The 22,491-nt window shown below is 42.2% G+C and overlaps 1 protein-coding gene across 4 annotated transcripts in view; it reads right to left on the bottom strand.

Moving 5' to 3' along the window:
* Positions 1-22,102, bottom strand: part of VPS54 (VPS54 subunit of GARP complex) — a 48,887-nt gene extending 26,785 nt beyond the window's left edge. The window contains exons 1-8 of one of the 4 annotated variants that reach the window (XM_083832232.1): positions 21,949-22,102; positions 21,436-21,547; positions 11,623-11,784; positions 10,595-10,836; positions 9,100-9,178; positions 6,778-6,812; positions 5,364-5,495; positions 2,478-2,863 (exon numbers count right to left, since the gene is read on the bottom strand). In XM_083832232.1, the coding sequence (XP_083688358.1) occupies positions 2,478-2,863; positions 5,364-5,495; positions 6,778-6,812; positions 9,100-9,178; positions 10,595-10,836; positions 11,623-11,758 (1,010 nt within the window). In that variant the 5' untranslated portion in view covers positions 11,759-11,784; positions 21,436-21,547; positions 21,949-22,102. Of the gene's footprint in view, positions 1-2,477; positions 2,864-5,363; positions 5,496-6,777; positions 6,813-8,851; positions 8,954-9,099; positions 9,179-10,024; positions 10,098-10,594; positions 10,837-11,622; positions 11,785-19,141; positions 19,280-21,435; positions 21,548-21,948 lie in introns of those variants that run through there. The other 3 variants (XM_083832233.1, XM_083832234.1, XM_083832235.1) reach the window with 3 other exon arrangements.
* Positions 22,103-22,491: the final 389 nt, after the last annotated feature.

The following is a 22,491-nucleotide window of genomic DNA, read 5'->3' on the forward strand; positions in this document are numbered from 1 at the left end:
TGGAAACATCTGACAAGAGCTGGACAACTGTAGTTGGACTAAAACTCCCTTAAGTAAAATTGTTAGTGCAGGGCAAAAATTCATTAAAAATATACAGATGAGAACAGTGCTTCCAGGCATCTGTGCTTTGCTGTATGAAGTCTGATTTGTCAACACACCCGTGTAAAAAACGTACTGGATCTCCAACACCCCAAACAAGGATTGTAAAAACAACATAAAAACTGGCAGTATAGATTTGTAATTTAATTAACACGCTGTTTGTTCATCTTTTTAATTAAAAAGACGAACTTGCAAGTGTTAAAGAGCTCTAAAACTGTAATTCTGCCCTACGATAGTAGCTAGTAACAATCATAATGCTATAACAGATACATATAATCACCGGGGATATTAACCTATATTAAAGACACCAATTTGCATTGAATGATGCTGCAACATGACTTGATTTAAAGCCAACAATGTCTGTTTAACTACAAACTCCACAAGCTGTCACACGCAATACACTAAAGCAACAAGTTTGTTTGGTTTGGTTGTAGAAAAAAAAATGATACTGAATATTTTAGGAAAAAAAAAAGAGATAGCAATTATTTGGAAACTTGTCTCTCGTCCAGATAAAACAGGTATTTATCTCACTTGCCAACTGCAGTGTTCTTGCTCACAGCAAACCACGAACAGCCATTCAGTATTTTGTGGAAAAAAGATGAACTATTTGTGTATGGCATTAATTTATTATTATTGTTTTCAAAACCAACATTCTACTGAGCAGTTTTCATCAAGTTCTCCATCTTTTCATTGCACATTATTTCTCCAGACATGCAATACATAGAGGCTATTGTAAGACTTGGGAGCAAGCGTGCTGGGTTTGTCAGAGATAGAGCTGCGTTTGCATCCCTGGTGGGGCTGAGGAGTGAAGCTGCATTTAATTCAGCTCTCTGAACCTTTACTATCCAAGGCAGAGAGGACACTTCCCACTCATACCACTTTTTTAAGAAACTAAAATTATTTTTAATTCTACCATACCAACTAACTCGACATTATTCACAGAAATCACTTTTTATAGACAAGATATTTACCTGCAAGTATGTACCACATCTGATTGTGAATTTAAAATAATGACACATTCTTGGAACATCAGGTATACTACAATGACAACATAACTGCACTCTCTGCTAATATTGCAGGTAACTTAGGTTACTTGATAGCAAAAAAAAGCTAATTCTGATTGATGTTCTCAGGTTTGTAGAAGTACACTCAGTATCAGTAACTGAAATACAAATATGACTTGGTCAAGTTTATTAGCTTTAAAAAAAGGTGGGATATTTCTCTTTTAAAGACTTTTTCTGAGTTTCTTCTACGTAAAATTTGATTCTTTTTCTGAACCAGCTAGAAAGGGTGTTAGAAGAGGAGCTTGTCAGCACAGATGGACCACAGTAGTAACCATATAAAGTTCTCAATATTCATGTTGCAGTTATTGAGCAACAACCACATTTTTAATTACAAAAACTGGAAACCATTGGGTTGCAGGAACCACATAGCCTCAAAACCAAACAAAAAAATAGCATCAACTTATGAAACTAAGTAGACAGCTCCTCAACTGGCTAATACAAGCCTCTGAACCTATTTAACATACACTGCTTCTACCAGCATCCTATCACAGTGGCAGCTTTGCATATGACACTGTTGTAGTGCACATGGCAGTTATGATAGGTTATTTTGCACCAGCTAAAAGGATTCTGATGTACTGACACTCCTGCGTATCACAGAGGACCCTGCCCAGTGCAGCACCATCTCCCAAATAGAGCTCTGAGTACCCACCATTAACAGCAGCAACCAGCACGGGACCCTGGAATCACTAACTCCCGTGACAACAGCAAACAGGTGAAAAACCAGCAGCAGGAGCTCAGGCAGCACCTTCCCACTGTTTCTTCCCAACTCCAGCAGCTTATAGAATTGGATTTCTCAGCAGGGAAGATGCACCCCTGGCCACTGTAAATAGAGCTCTCCCCAAGAGGAGGTGCTGCTGAACACATCCCATCTGACCAGCTGTCAACCTCAGACTACATTTTGAGCCATGATTTGATAGCTTTGCGCTGGCTTTTGCTTGCAAAGCTTCTTCCAGCACGAGGACAGGCTGGAGGCAGACCTATTCTGCATGAGGATTGCAGACCACCACTTAGAAACATCTCTCAGCTCTGGGCTATAAACCCTGCAAGATGAAGGTCCAGTCACTGCACCCCTAAACCACCTGTAGACAAGAATGAAGTACAGAGCATCTCAATATTAAAAGTTCACCAAAATAAAATTTATCTGGCACATGCAGCAGTCACACTACATATGCTTTACTTACGTTTTGTACCTTTTGTACCGTGTCCTCTAAGAATGAGCTAACACAGGTAAAACAAACCCAATCAGCCAGCAGAACTTGCCTGACACCCTCTAGCTCTGCTTGCATTTTATTAATTTCCTAGATGGTTACCTACCGGAAACTGTGAATGCCTTGAAGTTCTTGCTGCAACACCTCTTGTGTTGTTGCTATTAAGTCCAAAGCTCCAACAAACTCAGAAGTGGACAACAGCAACTGTACTGTGGGCTGTGTTTGGTGTACAGTAGCCATTAGCTTCAGTTTATTGTATGCTTTTATACAGTTATTTCTTGTGAGCGACAGTCTTAAAACTCGAAGTGATCCTTCACACATTACTTTATCAATTTTGGAGATTTTCTCTCTAAGTAATTTTACAGCCTGGGAGGTTTTCCTGAGGTAGTCCTGCAACTCATGCTGAGAGGTCATTGCATGGAAAAATGCTTCAGAGCGCAGAGAAATCTGATGAGCAATATTGACTTCCACAATGTCCAGATAATGGCTCAGCTGGGAAGAGGGAAGGGGAAATTGAACAGCATTGTTATGGCTTGGCATGTTTATCACCATGAAAACATACATTGAGAGTACAACCGAAACGTCTTATTGTATCACAAGGACATTTTGCTAATAATAAAAAAATGCTATAATATTATATTAAACCCTTTGTCAGAGTGGCAAGCAAATACCACCTGTTGTGGTTTGTTCATTTGTTTCTCAACGAGCTCAAAAAATCACTTTGGGAAGGCTGACCTGATGTCTCTCCTGCTTGAAAATGACAAGATAGAAAGCCAAATAGTTTTAAAATACCCAAGCTTTTGTACCACACGGGTTGCACACTGGCACTGTTACAATACAGCCATTAACCAAGAGACAGTTCTGGGTACTGGCTTGCATGTAAGGACAGCATACATGTGCAAATATACTACGTACTTAGAGCCATTCAAGTTGATAAAGATGCATCATGACTGCGCTTGATGGCACAGCTCTGGGTCTGCTCAGTTAAAAGGCTGTAGCATCATCTTTGTAGAAAAATCCTCAGGAGATGTCTGGCTGCTGTTGCTTTATGCCAGCCAGCTGGAGCTCCTCCTAAGGTTATATCATGTGCGCTGTCCCAGAGACAGAGCATACCTACATGTTTGGAACCTGAGATTCAAATTCTGTGCGTTGAACAAATTCAAATTCTTTGTGTTACCAGGCCACTGGGTTGGCCTGATCAGTTGAGCTGCAAAAGCTCTGTGTTTTGGCTTACGCTGAATATGCAAACTCAAAGGACTGAGGCATTAGGATGCTCATCTGAATGCTAATACTCAGATGACCTGTTTTTTTAGGAGGTGCCATGCACTCAAACCTCACGCTGAATTTCAAAAGGCCCATCCAGAAATTGAGGGGAAAAAAAAAACATCAGAGAAATGTTTCTGTCTTATAGCTATTTTCATCCTGCATGTATTTAATGCCGGGGATTTATGCAATATGCAAAGCCATCTTTTTTTGTACAACATTTAATCAAAAATGTCCTCCACCAGCCAGCTGTGACACACCTAGCCCATGGGAGAAGCCGAGACAGGCTGTGACACAGGGATCAGAGAAAGGGTTATCATGATCATTTATTTACATGATTGTCGCACCCAGATGCCCTTTCACTATGCCGAGCATTATAGAACAAACAGAACAAAAAAATACTACCTGCCTCAAAGAGCTGACATTCCCAACGTAGGGCAGGAAATAGGAGGTAAGATGGACAAATGTCAGGGGGAAGTTGTTCGAGTAGGTAAGCAGCAATAGCCTAAATATGTGTGCTTCTGGCGGGGTTTTCCAAATCCTGCTGAAAAATTGTGCCTGGAGCTAAGGATGAAATTTGGGCAACAGGATGCATATTTACACCTGATAAGTGAGAACAATTTTTGGGCAGTTCAGAGCCTTTAAACCAAGTAAAACAAAATTTGGGCCAATTCTGGCAGCATGAAACTGTAATAATTTGGTTGTCATGCATGTGGCTTTCGAGGCAACAGAACTGCTTTATGCTATTTAGATATTTCTATCATCTCTCTACAAAAGCATGGCTCACAGCTACTTATAACCTTATTCTCATTCTGCTGGAAAGTGGGCTCTGGGTCTCTTTCACTCAAGTCCCTGTTGAGTGTCCATCCTGCTGCTGGCAGCCCTTCTCCCAGGCACACTCTGAAAGTTTCAAGCACGTGCCAGACACTGCCTTTTCAACTTCAGACAGCAACTGCCAAAAGCTCCAAAGGAGTATTTCCAAAAGCCGCCTCTAGGCATGTGAGGACAAAGCAATGAAGGAACAAGTTATCAGTTATCTTAAAGCAGAGCCTGCCTGTCCCTCCTGACCTGGAGGGAAAGCAGGAAGACTAACGCCTGGAAATTTGGAAACATCTTCCAGAGGATCGTGTTATTTTTTTCCTAGTCACCTCACTTTTTTTTTTTTAAATGACAGCTCCAGAAGCTTTTGTAGGTTAAGCAGGAAGGAAAATTAAAGTTAGAATAGACTCAAAAATTATTTTGATTTTCTATAACTACTTCACAGGTACTTATACCTTAGAAGTCATTCACTAGGGGATTTCTATACTGAATACATAACTAAAAAAAAAATGAGCAAAGACTTGTTTCCAATATGAATGAAACAGCTCTGCTTTCTTGCTCTCCAACATATGCAAGTCCTTTGTGAAATGCAAAATGGATCAGCACAGATGACATAACAAAATGTAAGAGGAAGTTCCTGACATACAAAAGCTTGGTATTTAGTATTTCTTTTAGCACAGAAAACACCGTGCCTTGGAGTTTTCCTGAGACATGAGAAAGCAGTAGTCTTAGCAGATGTTCTAAAACCTCTAGCTTATCCCTCTCATGGAATGTAAAACCAAAGTTGCCGAAGTCCCCAATACTGATGTCTTAGCAACTAGTACAGGACAGCAGCAATGGACTTGGCTGCCAATAGCTTCTCTGTAGTAACAGCTAGGATGTATCGTGACACGTTGCATCAAATTCTTACCTTTTCTTGAAGTAACTTGGAGGAAGCTGCGTCACGATTTCCTTTTCCACCAGCAGTACTAAAATGGGACCATGGTAAAACAGCATTAAATGTTAAGGAATCTTCCAAGGCAAAATCTGGTTTCATAAAAATCTGAAACAGAAAAGCAAAAGAAAAAAAAAAAGCATGTCTCTCACCCCTATGTTCATCCTTGCCAGTTTAACAGACATCCTGGTTAACAAAACTAATCTTTTTTTTCTTTTCCAAAAAAACAAGTTTTCATTTATCCAAGCAAACAGATCTTATAACTGATTCACTTCATACCGTAAAAGCATGCGTGATCTGACAAATGCTTATTTCCATAGAAGTGGAAATCCACTCCAAAATGACCTGGGTCAGGATCTAAACAACAAATTGCAGGTGGATCCTCTAAAGGATCAGAGCAAGCAGAGGCATCCCACTGCTGATACGCTCATTTCTGGGGCCCTGGTTTCTGCCAGACTGAGGATCCAGTCAGCTGTTCACGTGCACCAAGTGTTGCCTGGAAGGGAACAGGGCCTCAAATGTATCTCCTTTAGCACAGCACAGCAAATGCGCTGATCGTAGAAAGGTTCAATAGCACTTGACATTAACTCTACACATCTCAGAGAGCTATCAGTCTGAAGTTCTCTCCGATCATGTTATTTTTACTTGACAAAATTGGTATAAACCTGGAGGTAGACAGTACCTCCCCTTTCCCTTTATTTGTGAAGTGTAATTTTAAGAGGTTCAACACAGGCTACAGCATCACACTACACTCACACACTCTTTTTTCTGGGGCTTTAAACATTGCAGTCACAGCTGTTGAAGCAACAGGCTACACAATTGGCACAGAGATGCTGACCCATATTAACACTCTGACTCCTTAATGTACCTCTAAAAAAGTATTCAGACTGAAGTGGAATCTAGGGTTGTATCTTTTGTCAACCCGTCACATAAAAACATATCATATATGCTGAAAGCACCTATGCAAGAGGGCTTTCCTTGAGGATTCAAGGAGTTAAACCTAATGCTATGTTGCACACTATGCAATACTCAAACATCTATCAAACTCCCCAGTTTCCGCTTCCTCCTGAAACACAGGGTGGCTAATTCTGCCCAGCTCTAAGGTTTTAACTATTAAAGATGAAAAAAATAACAGCATTTGTATTCTACTTTAAGTAAGAACAACATTAACATCATAGTCAAAATTAACAAAATGAACAAACAAAAAAATGAAAAAGAAAAAGCAGCTTGTTCTTAATTTTTGTAAATTTTGAGCATTGCAGACACTCTTGATAATCAGTTCAAGTGATCAGCTTGGACAAGACTTCCACATAACAGGAGAGTACATCCATATATTCAAGGATATATGTGAGAAATCCTTATAAAAGTTTAGAGTTCACAGAAACCATACCTTAGGTACTTGTTCCAGATCTGTCCTGGATTTATCTAAAATAAAGCAAAACACAAGAAGTCATTCATGAGCAAAGAATTAAAAACAATTTTCTTGAATACTTTAAAATGCTACAAGGTTTTCAAGACAACAGTGCCAGACTCCTCACAGTGAGTGGACAAGTAACAGGGTCATAAATTGAAACAAAAAAAAAAGTTCCAACTGAACAAGAAAACCTATTTGGCCATGAGGACAGTCAAGCAGGCTGTCCAGAGATATTGGATAGCCTCCATCCCTGAAGGTGTTCAAGACCTGACTGGATAAAGCCTGTACCTCAGCTGGACAGTCTCCCTGCTCTTGACAAGCATAGTAACCGGTACATCAGAATTATCTCCCACATTTCTCTCTCCTCTTTGTTATTTGATTGGTATTGAAACACAAAAGGAAACCTAAGAATCATCCTGCTGTTCTCAGTGGTTGGACAGACCAGCTCTTATGGAAGTGAAAGGCCACGTCTTGTGGGCCAGAGCTAGGCGAAAAACAAGCAATGCCTAAAAAAGAAACTATAGAAAATCCGGAGTTTCAGTTTGCCAAATGATGCTCCTAGGAATTGCCCATCTACAAAAGGAGCATCCAGATATTTTGGTGACACGGTATTTTTTTCTTTCTAAAACCAAAACTCTTTCAAAATGGATAAAACTAAGCCTAAAGAAGGAACTTGTATTTTGCAGTATGTGCCACAAACGGATTCATTCAGGAAGAGCTACTTCAAAATAACAAGCCCAGGGAAACCCTGCAGAAGGACTGCCTTTTGCATGGAAAAGAAGGAAGAAAGCTGATCGGAAGAACAACGCGATCACAAGCAGTATACTACTGAATGCTTCTTGCTGCATTACATGTAGATAATTGACACAGATGAGCCTGATCAAGCAGTGATTTGCAAATTAATCTTTAATTCATTTTCTCAAAAACATTAACATAAAAATTAAATACTACAAACTTGCTACAGCTTATAAGGGTTTATTTTCCTTTTGTTTGTCTTTTGTTTTTCATTTTGCCTCTCCCCTTCCTTTGTCCAGTTTCATATTAGCTGAACTACTTCCATAAAATCTTGAAATTCAGCCTTGCTAAGCCTGCAGACACCAAAAAAAAAAAAAAGTGCTCCAGGTAGTCCTTGTTAACAGTAATGATAGAAACACTAAACAGAATTGGCCAGAGTGGAATTTCATGAAGTTCAACAATAGGAAATGTAAAGCCCTGCACTTGCGGGAGGAATAACCCCAGGCACACTACACACTGAGGGTTGAGCAGCTGTACTGCATCTGTGCAGAGAGGGATCCGGGGGGGAGTCCTACTGGACAACAAACCAACCGTGAGCCAGCACTGCACCCTTGTGGCAAAGTATCCTGGACTGTACTAGGAAAAACACTGGCAGCAGGTCATGGGAAGCTGATCCTCTCTCTCTACACAGAACTGATGAGACCGCATCTGGAGTACCGTATCCAGTTCTGGGCTGCCCAGTAGAAGAAAGGAACGGACATACTGCAGCGAGTCCAGTGAAGGGCCACAAACATGAATGAGGGACTGGGGTATCTTTCATACAAGGAGAGACTGAGAGAGCTCAGACTGTTTAGCATGGAAAAGCTCGGGGGGAATCTTATCAGTGTTTATAAATATCCAACGAGAAAGTGTAGAGAAGAGGGAACCAAACTCTTCTCAGTGGTGGCCAGTGACATAACAAGAGGCGACAAGTACAAAATGAAACATGAAAAATTCCATCTTCTATTGTGCAGGTGGCCAACACTGAAACAGGCTGCCCAGAGAGGTTGTGTAGTCTCTATCTGTAGAAATACTCAAAACCAGACTGAACGGGGTCCTGGGCCCTGTTTCAGCAAGGGGTTTTGGACTAGGCCATCTTGAGAGGTCACCTGCCACTTCAGCCATTCTTTGATCCTCATGGCAGAGTCAGTAGTGGTCCACTGCTGCTGCTTTTTGTTGCAAAGTCAAGAGCTGCTAGAAGGTAGCTGTAATAGTTTCAGCTTATCTTAAACAAAAGAAAGTTAAAGAAAACACCGCCAGGGACTTAGTGACCTACCATGAATGTAAACATGCCAAGAAAAAAATTACGAGCAGGTCTCAAGTATTTTGGCCTATCAGGTATGAGCAGTGGTCACAAATACGTCTAGTCAATCATGCCTGGGTTTTCAATTATTGTTACAAAGAAATCACCAGCGGCTATTTTTGCACATGAAGCCTATGAGCAAGTAAAAGAGATGATCAGTATGTTATAGTATTCATTAAAGGAATGACTTTTTAATGACTAAAGGAGGGGTTTGACTATACCATGGGTGTGTAACAGAGTCCTGTCGAAGGTATCTTTAGGTGGACAAATATTCTTGCATCTTTCATGAACCTTCTCTCTCTGTAAAACAGTAAATATATTAAAGAATTACACTGAGACTTAAAAAAAAAAAAAAGATTCTTTTTCTTTGGAACAGAATATTTTCACGGAAACATACTGCATCATGCCAAATAATTCTGACAGCTTCACAGTAATATTTTTTCCTCTTAAAAGCTCAGATGATGTTTGTCCAGGTGAAAGGTACCACAGGTTAAAAATTTTGGTCGCTGTATTGTTTTTTCAGTTATTGAAAAGCCAGAATAACCTCTCTATATAATAGGAGATAACCACAGATTGGTTGTAATTACATATCCAAATGCTTATTTACTCTCTAACCCAGAAATCACACCGACTCAAAATAAATGCTTCTTCATTGCTAAATTAATTGAATCAAAGTAGATATTGTTTCTACGCCTTACTAATGAACACCTAGCTGAAATCACGGATCTTGTTTTGTCATTCTGAGCTTCAAGTTTTACCTACAGGTGCAGTCAGCACTAGAGACCATAGTGATTAGAAATCATGCTTCTAAAGACCACCGATAGCTAGATCTCTGCTAGAAGCTACATCATGGGCCAGTTCCTCTTTCCAAAACCTTCTTTCATTTTGCAGTCACTGCATTACACATTAATTTTAAGAGCTCTTAAATGCTTTAAATGTCGAGCGTGTGAACGAATGGCATTACAGACAATTCCCTTTGACATACTTTAACTGTGATTTACACAAGCAACACTTCCTGCAGCCAATTCTGTAACAGCAGAAAGGTAAGAAAGTTACAAACCAAGGAAGCAGAAAACAGTGGGAGACTTCTGTATGTTCTTTCAGTTCAAAAGAAAAAAAAAAAAAAGAATGTTACTACATACTTACTGACACCTGTATTTTAAGAGTTTTTAGAAGTCTCCTACTGGTCCTGGTGTCCTTAGATGTAGCTTAAAATTTCCTGTTACAAAAGAAATCATTGAAATAATAGATCTATTTATAGTTTTAGAACTTCACGTATAAATGTTTAAATTGGAGATTCTTTAGAAATATCTCTACTCCTTGCAGCACCTAGTCATGTTTTATATTTGATCCAAAGGTCTTAAAATGTTACATTGCACTGTAGAGCTCAATCATTAAACAATCCTTACAGAAAAAGGATTGATAATCAGAAAGAACGAATATGAAATGCAAGCCCTGGTGCAGACTGCGGTATTCAGAAATACAAGTGAAAAAACATGAAACTCTCTAGACTGAATTTAGACATTTTTCACGCTAATAATATTGAGATTATAAAACAAGAAATGCCTAATGGAAAGTCAACAAGCACCGGAGAACAGCTTAATTATTAGCTAACTGTATGATGGACTACTAACAGGGACAATCACTAATTAGATGCGGGTTCTCATATCTCTTTCTGGCCCCTAGTACCACGTGCATCGAATTTTGCATCCTTACCGGAGTGATTTCCTGTTGGTATAATGCAAAATGTTCCTTGGTGATCTGTGGGAGGTAGAATGAAGGCGTGACTTCAGTGTCCACAAAGTCCACTCCCCATGTTTTTGTAAAGAAATCAGATTCCCTTTTTGCTAACCTAGGATCATTTAGCGCTGCTGGGAGATTGACTTTGGAATGATAAATAGTCCATCTGTGCTGATCCGCAACTAGAGATGGGCTGTCACATAAATTACTGGGATCGCCTGTGGCACAAAAGACAAGACAGTTTTTTTAAGGTGAGAAACTGGAAGTTGTGTTTTTGTGTCTTCAACGTCACCTTGCATTTCTTCTATCACATTAACAAACACAAGTTTTGAACACAAACGCGTATCCACGCTCACTAAGTATCTTTAGCTCAACACCATTAACTTCCACAGAAGAGGAAAAAAATCCAACCACTTGAACACATTTTTAATAGTCTGGACTACTTGATCAGAAATACAGTTGAAATTCATTAGAATCATATTCCTTAATTCCTAAGATCCTCTCCCACCACCCCTCTTTATCAACTAAGCTTTGGCATACTGCAACAGCTATGACTTTGACCAAAACCTGGTCTTATGATAACACCAGAGACTTATGACAGTGGTACAGACCTTGGTCTTTTGCTTCCCACTACAAAAGGGCTGGGATGTTACACCTAAGTAAAGCACCAAGACTCCAAGCATGCTGGATAGATGTGTTCCACATACACCTTTTTTCTTGTATGTGGTAAGAATCATAGATAGCTACAGTGTAGAATCACACAGACAAGACCCTACCTATAATGTGGAGATCTAAAAAGAAGCTGCAAATGGGGTCTCCTATTGCTCCAAAGGAAAACTGGATGGTAGGAAGCAGAACTACAGCATACTTTGAAATAAGGCCATGGCTTAGTATTCTGTGTTTAGTGTACAAGAAAATTTGGAAATTTGACTGAACAATTGAAAATGGATTTTCATACTAGCAAATGTAACTGCATTTTCACTCTCCTTGCACAGCAACGTTACCTGTGGGCTCCTTGGGACAGACATCAGGCAGTGACTGCACAGGTCGAAAGCGCTTTGCAACATCCATTTCCTTTTTAAAGAAAGCATCGCTGCTGTTTGACTGAGGCACTGGTGAAGAACTGTGGCTCGATGCCATTGCATAAAATCACCACTTGATAAAAGCTGAAGGAGAAACAACAAATATCAAGGCTTTAATGAAGTTCTGGTTGCAGACTAACAAAAAAAAGACACTCTGTCAGCTACATAGGTATCGTGGTTTTTTTCACACTGCAACAATTTAACTGACACATTTCAACAGGAACATGAAAAATACTTTAAAGACGAAAATAAAAGGCAGAATGTAACTTCACCATCCGTTTCCTCCCACACCTTCAGGTATGAAGGTTGGCTTGTTCTTGTGCACAGCACCAATAAATTCTTACGTTAACAGCAACGGAAATCTTTCAGGCACTTCTGCCTTTCTGCTGCCAGAAGCACTGCAGTCACAGCGCACACGTTGGCAGTAAAACTCCCTCCGAGGTATCAAAAAGCGCGGGTAAAGGAATGTATATAGAGGGAGGAGGTCACCTTCAGCATCTGATCCCCACAGCCATTTTCTGTGTGTGCTTCATACCGTCCTGGAGCTGCCCTGCACACGTACAGCAGGGCAAGGGAAGACACAAAGGATCCCAGCACCCGAAGCAGCGCTTCACAGACCTGCAGGACCAACGCTCTGCAAAACCTGCCTTCGTGACGGGCTTGGCTCAGCACTCCAAGCCTGAAGCTGGGTGTAAAACCGCTGCTGGGGGGCTCACGGAAGCTGCTGGAGCTTCCTGGCCTCGCTCTGGTGGAGGCAGAGGCAGCGTGCCAGACGTCTGCACAGGTAGGCAGCTGTGCTCAGCGAGGCTGAACCGCGGCGTGTCGCAGCAGGTGCCCTTGCTCCGCCGCCTCGCACGCGCTGGTTTTTCCAAAGGAGCTCTAAAACCTACGCCTGCTGTTTGGGGAGAGCCCAGCGGCGACGACCCACGCGAATGATACAGCGTTAATCATTTACAGCAGCTGAAATCCGATGTCGGAGGGCATCCTCGAGTTTCAGACAAATCAGGATCTGAAGAGCACGCCACGTGCATCAGAAAAACACGAGCACGTACGACTCAGAAAGCACAAACATCTTCTGTAACTCCATCCAGGAAAAATGGCAATTCCACTTCTCGTGGCTGTCTAGCACAGCACAGTAGAGTTTATTTCCGTACAAAAAGCACTCGCACAGAGAAGACAATCATAACACAGATCAAAAAGCCCTGGAGGAGGGAAAGTCCCACTAATCTTCAGTTGAATTTTAAAGACTTCATTTGAAAACAAACACCCTTAGAAATTTTACACCAGGACTGAACACCAACACGAGTTTCCTCCGTCTGCAAACAAAGCTGCATTTCTATCAAAGTGTTGGCCAGCTCATTCATAAACGGCAGAACTATTACAGGTTGGAGAGTTTATTAAAACTTCCCTATAATGCCCGGCTCAAAGAGTGCCTGTTCAAAGGGACTGATCTGAATCCTTGCCTCTAAAGAGAAATAAACACATCCAGCAAAATCTGAACGCTTAACTGCCAACCCCTAAGGGACACCTAAATTACTTACTACCCTGCGAGGGAGCACAGGAAGATAAAAGGCCTATTTCATCTTCAATCACTCGAGTAGGCACCGAGGGATGACTGCACGTCACCGTGTCAGCTTCTAACAGCAGCACATACGTTGCAGCCAATCTCATCTGGAAAAAAAGTTCTGCTTTCTAACCGGGGTTGGAAGTGCCCTACAAAACAGTTCTGAAGACAAGCTAAGATATGCACAGCTATAAGACAGCATCCCAATGAGCAGGGGCATAAAAACAAGCAAACGCTGAACACAGTGCTGAGGCACACTTGCCTCTTCCCCCTCCTAACCATGCTGTACGACAATGAGGGTGACGTGCTTCCACATGCTTTAAAAGAGATTTTTAAAGGGGGTGAAAATAGACCAGCAGGACCCACAAACATGCAGAAGAGCTGAAAATCTGTCTCCCCTTTTTGGGGGGAAGGAGTATCCCAGGTTTCCAATTCAGTCAATACTGAAGTTATCTCTCAAGAGAAACAATAGGAGCACTAAGGGAAGCCTGGATGCAGCAGTACAGGGAAAAAACAGAGCAAAACATCTGAAGTGTCTGACAGGCCTTCCTTAGACATCATTAAGCATCAGTCTCTCTCCCTAAAATGTTCCAAAGAAAACTTTTTTCAGTACTACTTTTGTTACGCCTTCACATTTTTGTGTCTCAGCATTTCCAAAGCATATTCTTTCTTTATGAAACTCTTCCCTAACGTTTTGGGGTGTTTTGTGAAAAATCTCGCTTGTGATAACGACAGAACAAAATCACTTCAGCATTCTTGAAAAACACATCTGGTGCTAAGATGTAATAATCAAGTCTCCTAAAGGCATACAGTAAATTTATCTGCACTTGGAACTGCTTCAAAGTTGTGTATTTGCAGTTTTTCCTCCGAAAAAGCCTCTGTAATGAGAGACAGTCTGCTCTAGCCAGATGTGTGAGCAACTAAAGCAATTTGTAGGAAGCACCGAAATCTTGTACTCTTGTTAGCGAGTCTTTCATTAAACCTCTCTCCTTCCCCTATAATGAAGTATTGCTTCAAAGTAGTTTCTAAGATGCAAATTGTCTGAAGTACATAAATCTCAGCGGAGAAAATGCTAACTGCACTGTGCGAGAGCAAGATTCAAAATACATTTAAAGGCCAATTTAACAATGAGGACAAGTTTAATACCTCAAATTTTCAAAAAGGAACAATACCTCCTCTTTCACAGGTACGTTTTAGGGTAAAAAAGTAATAAAAATTCACATTGCCTTCGGACGCCGACAAAACCTTAAAACTGAACGAGAAGAGCACAACAGAATTTCAATGAGTGAAGTGGATTTCAACAAGATATAAAGATTCACAGACAGAGGCCTTCTTAAGTGGCATGCAATACGATGCTGCACTAAATTATTCATAGTTAACAGCTATTCTAGTAGACTCATAAGTCAGGGCCTTATGGATAATTAACCTCTGCGAACATTTGCAGAGGAATATTCTTATCTATGCTGCCAAAAATGGGCATTCCCCAAACTGCAGTCCTTAAATTAGGAAGTATTGCTTCACATAGAGGAAGAAAAAAGAAAAAGACAACTGGACAGAATTACCAGAATTAAATCCAAATTACCAAGGAAAATGTGAGAAGCCTATATTAAGACAAAAATGCTGGCCTACACCTGAGCCCTTCTGTGTATGTTAAGCTTGCAGACAACCCAAAAATGTTGTTTCACTTGCCCACCAGCAGAACAGCCTTTCCTCGTGCTACACTGCTAACCACTTCCAAGATAAATGGATTTATAACCAGCCTTCTGAATCAGCGTTTTAAAATATGCGGCGATACATAAAGTTGCTGATTTAAACACCCTAAAAACAATGACTTTCAACGTTAACGCAGAACAAAACTGCTGCAGGATATTTTAACTCTTTCAACTTATACAAGTGAAACGCAGGTAAATGGAGTGAACTGCATAAGCTGTGCGGGATGAGTTAGGAGATGGTGCATCCCCTGAGCCTCCTGCTTAGGAGAGCATATGTGCAGCAAGAAGAATACGCATCTGGGTAACTTCATGACATCAATATTTAAATGACATCCAATTAAAACCGGGTTAGATTAACTCTGTTCTCTCCAGTAATCACTGTAATTTACTCACATCTTGTCTAGCAATGCATACTAAACTAACATAGTAAAAAATTTAAAGGGATTAGATGCTAGAGAAATAATGGAAATAGAGGATTATGGCTGTATTTGCAACATGCCTTCAACATTTTAAACCTATCCTGTATACACTATTAATTTCCTTAGTTAAAGAACGACGTTAAATTACACTGCTGTTGTAATGACTTACTGTCACTGAAGTTAAACTTTTTTTCCCCTTCAAATTCAACCACCACAAAGAAAACAGCTTTGATGATACAAATTTACAGCACTCTTACGGACTGAACACATGAAGATTAGTATTTCGTATTTAACCATTACACAGCTTCCTCTAGAAAACATTCTCATTCAATAACAGGCTTGGCAACTATGATATGACACAGTCGTACAACAAACAGCATTGAACAAAATGCCTGTAATGATAAATGCAATAACCACATGCTTGGATACTGTACACTCAGCACCGTATGAGATCTGCACAGTTAGTAATATCTTAATCACATCAATTTTAACAAGTTCTGCAATGACTGCCCTATGACTGAAGTTACACAAGCAAGCTTTCAGCAGTTAAAAGAAGAGCACAACAAACGATTAAACTTCTGAGCATTACTCAGAAGTGATTGCACGGGATGGTTGTAACTCCTGTGCACGTGTTGGTTTTTTTAAACTCTTAACAATTGGGTGAAGTTCCTCGGAAACTGCCTTTCCATATTCTGTTACTCACCCTCTGTTTTTTAGATGGTGAAGCCTTTGCTACTGAAACAGCAGTATGCAGCTCCATAAACACACTATATCATACAAGGCACAAACTAAACCTCACCTATTTGTGGTTAGCTTCATTCTCATATTTCCTCATTTTCTGGCAGTTTGCTGTTAGCACTATCGAGCACTTTTCTGTTTGCTACTTGAGGTAGCAACTTCAAGTGAGTTAATCTTATTTTTTTACTGGGAATTTTCATGTGTGCATGCTCTGGTTTGTAAAGCTGTAATTTTGTACTAACAATACAAATTAGAATTTATGAAGCCAGCACAGTCCCTGCAAGGTGCAGAAGTAAGTAGTAATTTCTCCTTTATCTGCACTCTACCTCTCAAATGAAAATAAATCTAACCTACTAGCAATACCTCCAACTTAAATTGGTAGTTTTGATTAGTTAGCTGGTACTACAATAGACACCCAGGAACACGGAGCTTATTAACTCCAAACCTCCATGTTATTCATAGAAGCTCCTCTCCAAACGCAGTTTTGGCTTCAAGCACAACACCTGAGAAGAGGCCCTTTTGGAACAGAAAACCATCAGAAGCCACCCACAACTCACATTAAAGCAAAACATTTTACTATTTCCAGAGAAGTGATAAGTACTGGAGATACTTATCAGGAAAGGAAAACCTAAAACGTTACTGGGAGAGAAAAATGCACCAGGGATTGATTCCAGGACCTCAGCAGGCAATGATGTGCCTGTTATTGGTCCGGTGTATTTACCCGGTCCTCAAAAGTCTAGGTTTCCCACTGCTATTTTACAGCTCTTTGTTGAATCAGCAGGATTTAACCTTGTAACAAGGAAACCGTGGCACGAGCAAAGTACACACCACCTTTGTAAGACAATATGGAACAGCCTGGGCTAATGCAAGCTTTCAGTTTCCTTCAACCCGCCAATTCCTCGGGCTGAAGTTTCCTCGCTTGCTCCAGCACCTCAAGACAGACATCTCTCTTTCAGGAGGGGAGCCAAGAGGGTTAGCTTTTAGAAAAAAGATTTAAGCGGTTTCAGAGAATGAGGTTAAGGCTGCGGAAGCTGTTCTGCGAACTCAAGCTTTTTCTGAATACCTATTTACATCCTGAGGCTCCAGAGCAAGAAGCAGATTGCCGGGGGAAGGCAAGGCTAGAGTCGGAGGAGAGCTGTGACTTGTCCCCAGGAGAAGCCATCCACGCTTGGTGTGCATCCCAGCAGCACGCTTCCTTACACAGCTTGGAGAGGAGCCTGTGTCAGCCCAGCCTTCTGAAAACTGAATAATTACACGTGTATTTCTGTTCACACACGCACAAGTATTTCAGTGCGTTCCCGCACACCTTTTAATAGCATCTCCAATCTCATACTCCCACCTTGTCCACAAAGTTAGCAGGAGTGATGACCGCCCAGATGAGCTTTGCTGGAAGGAAAGCAACCCGACAAGGAAGCCGTTTATCAGTTATCCACATCTCTCATCGGCCCTGCTCTCCGCCACGCGTGCTGTCACAAGCCAGCATATTCCGTAACCAGTTGGGCCGTGCTGAGCCGAGACAGACCGTGCTACTTGCTCAGCAACCCACTTCCAGGGACCACGTAAAAGTAAGAGCATTTGAAAAGCTTAATGAGCAACGCCACCATCCTGTCTTGTATCATCTCCTTCATAACGCCACCTCGCAGAGCCTTCCTCAAATGAGGAAACTGGCAAGAAAAAAAAGTGATCTGACTACGAAGGACAAGACAGCTACATCCCCGCTGCACTGTGTGCAGACTACAAGGCCAGGGCAAAACAGCACCAGATTTTCATACCATGAGAGTCTGTACCAGTTTCTTTTGCCTTCCCTAGCTGAAGTCACCTTGACAGTAGATTGAAAATGAAAATAAAAATAAAAAAGAGCAACGTGAGCTTTAGCTGAGCATCACTTCTTTAAACATAAAAATAAGATCCTCTGAAAAAAGTTGCCCTGTAAAGCCCCCAGTGCTGAATAGTCTATGGTTGTTTGAGTGAGCATACCCCAAATTATTCAGAATAATAAAGAAGTGTAAACATTTTGTTAAATATTTGAGAGAGATCTATCTCCCTACAGACAAGCTATGTCAGAAGTACTATTTCACAGTTCTCCAGGTATTAAATGAAACAAATTAAACGGAACATCTGTGATATACCCAATGTACCAAATGCATTTCTTCTCATCTGGAAACCTAACTTCCCAATGATGAACACTAAGCTGAAGTCAGAAGGCAGCTTCTGTGCTGGAACAGTCTTTTCTACAGCTATTTAGGTCATTATGCATCGAGTTCTTCAACGCCAGGAGTGGTAGAATCATTCAGAAACAATTAACAAAGGAGTAAAAACCTATATCAGAAAAAAAAAAGGTGTTGTGGTTATTTGCCCACACTATCACACAATAAAGGAGTGAAATCTTTGTACTCTTGTCAGGCATCGGCATTACAGTGCACATCATCTCCTTGGAAAATGGTGAAATACGAGCATCTCATATACCTCCACAAAGGTACGTGCAGCTGAACAAAGATCAAGGAGCCCCGGCAGACACTCCAGCTAGAAGTCTGTCAAAGGCAGAGCCTGTGGAGTAGTGGCATTTTGAGGAAAGGCAGAACTACATCAGCCACAGCAAAAACTGTAACAGTAAGGTTCTGACTTCTTGAAAGGAGTCTGACAGAAACTCACGGGGCCTTGCGTCAACAGCAGGTTTCCCTGCGCAGGCTTTCCACTTGCTGTCTTTGTCAGGGTTAGGCCCAATTCATTAATCTGAAACTAATTTTCTAAAAATGTGATTTTCATGAGAACCATGCCTTTCCAAAGCCATACCACAGCTCTGAAAAACTGCAAGCAGCTATGAAATAGCCAAATAAAGATATTTAACAGTTTTGACATTATGCAAAAAGCTGAGATCAGGGGTTATCCAAAAGCCGGCACATCATACTTTGTAGAAAGTCTTATTGAGCAACCCCAGTCCACGAGCGAGAGGCAGGAAGCCTCTCTGTAGGGCAAGTATTCAGCAAGCAAGACCACCAAAACTTTACCTTGGGGTGCATCAGCAAGTGCCACCCGTGCTTGTTAGAAGTTCTTGTGATCTTAATACCATCCCAACAGATCATCAATTGAAAGGGATCACCTCATCACTGCCTTTTCATCCCTCAAAGAGCTTCCACTTACAAGAGTGAAAAATATTTCTATAAACATAAAAAAGAGCATGGTTATGCTACATTTAGAATATCAAAAAATAAAAGCAAGGTCTTACATTGTTGCTTACAGTAACTGTATAATACCAATGGACACACTCTACCATATTGCAAAGCACCAGATATGCTACCCCAACTATAATAACCTACTGCATGCCACCTTAGGTGGGGTGCGTGCGTGTTTCTTTTTATGTTTTAAGACCAGATTCATAGTAGAAATATCCTAGCATTTTCTCTACCCAAAAATGAGTATTTTGGAACATCTGGTCAGAAAACATATCCACTATTTTTAAGTAGGAAGAAAATAACTTAATACATTCTTCTGAAAAGAATACATAGATTTTTTTAAAGCCTAATACCTAGGTGAGGTAGGTGCAAAAAGTTAGATACAGAGAACCTTATATGTGTTGGAGAATATTTCTTTGGAATTAACCATATGAAGCCCCAGAAATATATACATAGAACATCCATTCGTTCTCACCCTTTCTCTCTTTATGCCTTATCCATAAAACAGCAAGAATCAACAAAATAAAGGTTAAAAAAAAAAAAGGTTGGCTGAGCCTGACAACTTGGAGCATTTTAAATCCTGGATTTTAAGATGTCTGTGGCCCTTGACTCTTATGCTCAAGAAACATACGGTTCCTCATTTCCCCAAAAGTCTGAAGAGGGAAAGCAGAAGTGGCTTTTACACCAAGTTGGAGCCCCAAAAGGAGAAATGATACCTATATGATTCCACTTCCCAACTTCTTCTCACTCAAACCAACAAAGAACAAGTCTGCAGACTGCTTTCTCTGCCCTCTCTAGTGGCTCCTGACACTTCTCAGGGAAACGTTTCTGTTCAGCCTTGGAAATATATGTCCCTTTTCTCCTGTGAAGTTCATGCTGGCAACAGAAAAGCAAAATTCCACTGTATGTGCACCAGACTCCTACAACAGAAAGACAGTGATGAAGACACAGGGACACCCAGGGGGGAAGTCCCCAGATGTTACTGGCAAACGGGATGAGAGAGGTTGAGCTGTTTCTCAGCACACCGCCTTCAGACCTCATTGATGAGGCTGCCAGCATGATACCGTGGCTTTTGCTTAGAGAGCTGTAGATCCATCAATTAGTTGATTTTAGGCTTGTTTTCCTACCCAATGGAAGTACTGTCTGACTTCCAGAAGATTTCAAGGGAACTACACCTTTTGCATATACTACGATTTGGGAAAGAGTCAACACTGGCTCTCACACTAAAGCAGCAATTATTGCAGCCACTACAACAATTAACGTACTGCAGTTAGGGTTTTCAGTAAGAAGACTTTTTCACGGGGACACAAAGCTGCTGTAGCTGTACAGGGCAACTGTGGTTACACTTGGGGATCTTTGTTCCGTATGCCTTCTTCTTGTTAAGGACTCCATCAGACAGGATGCAAGTAAGACAGTAAAGTCAATACACTGCTTCTACTTGAAAAGTCTCAGAAGTACATATCCAAGTCTTTCATCAAATAAATATTTTGATGTACTTTAGAACTGGTACTTTGCAAGTTTGAGATCACTCGATGTTCTCTAACAGAAATCCGAAGTATTTATAGAATATAAGAACAATGGATAAGGAAAAGGGAATCAATAAAATGGTAAGGCCAAAACTGGACAGTCAAAGAGAGAGGAAGTTCATGTTTTGGTGATACAGGTGGTCAGCATTTGACAAACACACGTAGCTACGTCCCCTCTCAACAGGGCATACTGCATTTGGAAAATTACAGTAAAGAAAGGTAAGAAACAATGTTTCTCTACAATTTTGTCATAGAATCACAGAATCATCTAGGTTGGAAAAGGCCTTAAAAAATCGTAATGCTAACCATCAACCTGACCTACTGAGTCCCATCACTAAACCACGTCCCTCAGTGCCACAACCATGTCCCTCAGTGCCACAACCATGAAGGAAGTGGCTGTGATTATGTTTGTCTATAAACTCAGGAACCGTCACACTTCTGAATGGTATTTGTAAACAAACAAATCCTTTTGTGCTCCCCATCCCAGTTGGGCATGGAAGCAAGCGCAAGCATTACTGTGAAAACCCAAAATACTTGCTCCAAGCGTTAACGCTGGTCAGTATAAAAGCCAAACGTGACGAGCACGGTACCACCACGCCGTACCTTAGTGAAAATACTCCAAGAGCATCTGAAGAAGGCCGTCGTCATATCTCTTCCAGTTGCATCATACAGAAAACCGCCTGATGTTGTAGCCGGGCAGCAGCGCGCCGAGGACCTGCGTGGAAGAGCCCAGTTAGAGCCCGGCTGGGGAAGGCTGACACAACGCTGACATTTCCACACTCAACGCCTTCCCGCGGGGGGTGGGGGGGACAACACAAAACCACCAGGCACCACTTTCAGAACTGCCCGGGGTTGCCATGGAAATCCGAAATATATATTTAGAGAGAAACGCTGCACGCTCCCCGACTTGGCGCCCCTTCCCTCAGCGCCCCGGCCGCACGGCTCGCAGCGCACAGGGGCCGGGGGCGGCCCGGACAAAGGGCCCCGAGGAAAATTATTCAACTTTCCCGGCCTCTCCCGAGGGGGGGCCCGGGGCTGAGCCCCCGGCCTGGGGCGGCACCTGTGCGGGCGGCCTAGCGGCGGGCGGGCGGCCGGGGGCGGCTCCCCGCTGCCTACCTGCGGCGCCGGGCCGGGCGGCGCGGCCTAGAGCGGCGACACGTCGCTGCCCCGGGCTTAGGGCGGCCCCGGGAAGCGGCCCGGGCGGTGGCGGTGGCTGTGTCGGCCCGGAGGAGGCACGGAGGAGGCAGAGAGCAGGAGCCGAGGCGCCGCCTCTCTCCCCGCCGCCCGGGGGAGGAGCGGCGGCCGGCGGAAGGGGCTGCCCCCGGCCGGCCGGGGCGGCCTCGGGCTGCGCCGCCATTTGAGGGGCCGGAGCGGGGAGGTCGGCTCTGTTGTGGGGTGGATGGGGACGGAGGTGTCGGGCACACGGCGTGGCCTGAAATCTGCTTCTTTGTAACGCCAGAAGTGCCCCTCAGGCTTGTGTTTTAGGATCTAATTGCGTAGTAGGCCACCAAAGGTGGTGAAGTTTGCGATAGGGGAGGGTCAGGATGGGTGTTAGGGGAAGGTGCTTTGCCTAGAGGGTGCTCGGGCGCTGGGACAGGCTCCCCAGGGCAGTGATCCCAGCACCAAACCTGCCAGAGCTTGGGAAGCATTTGGACAATG

The sequence above is a fragment of the Anser anser genome (genome assembly GCF_964211835.1).
Source record: "Anser anser genome assembly, chromosome: 3".
Classification (NCBI taxonomy): Eukaryota; Metazoa; Chordata; class Aves; order Anseriformes; family Anatidae; genus Anser; species Anser anser.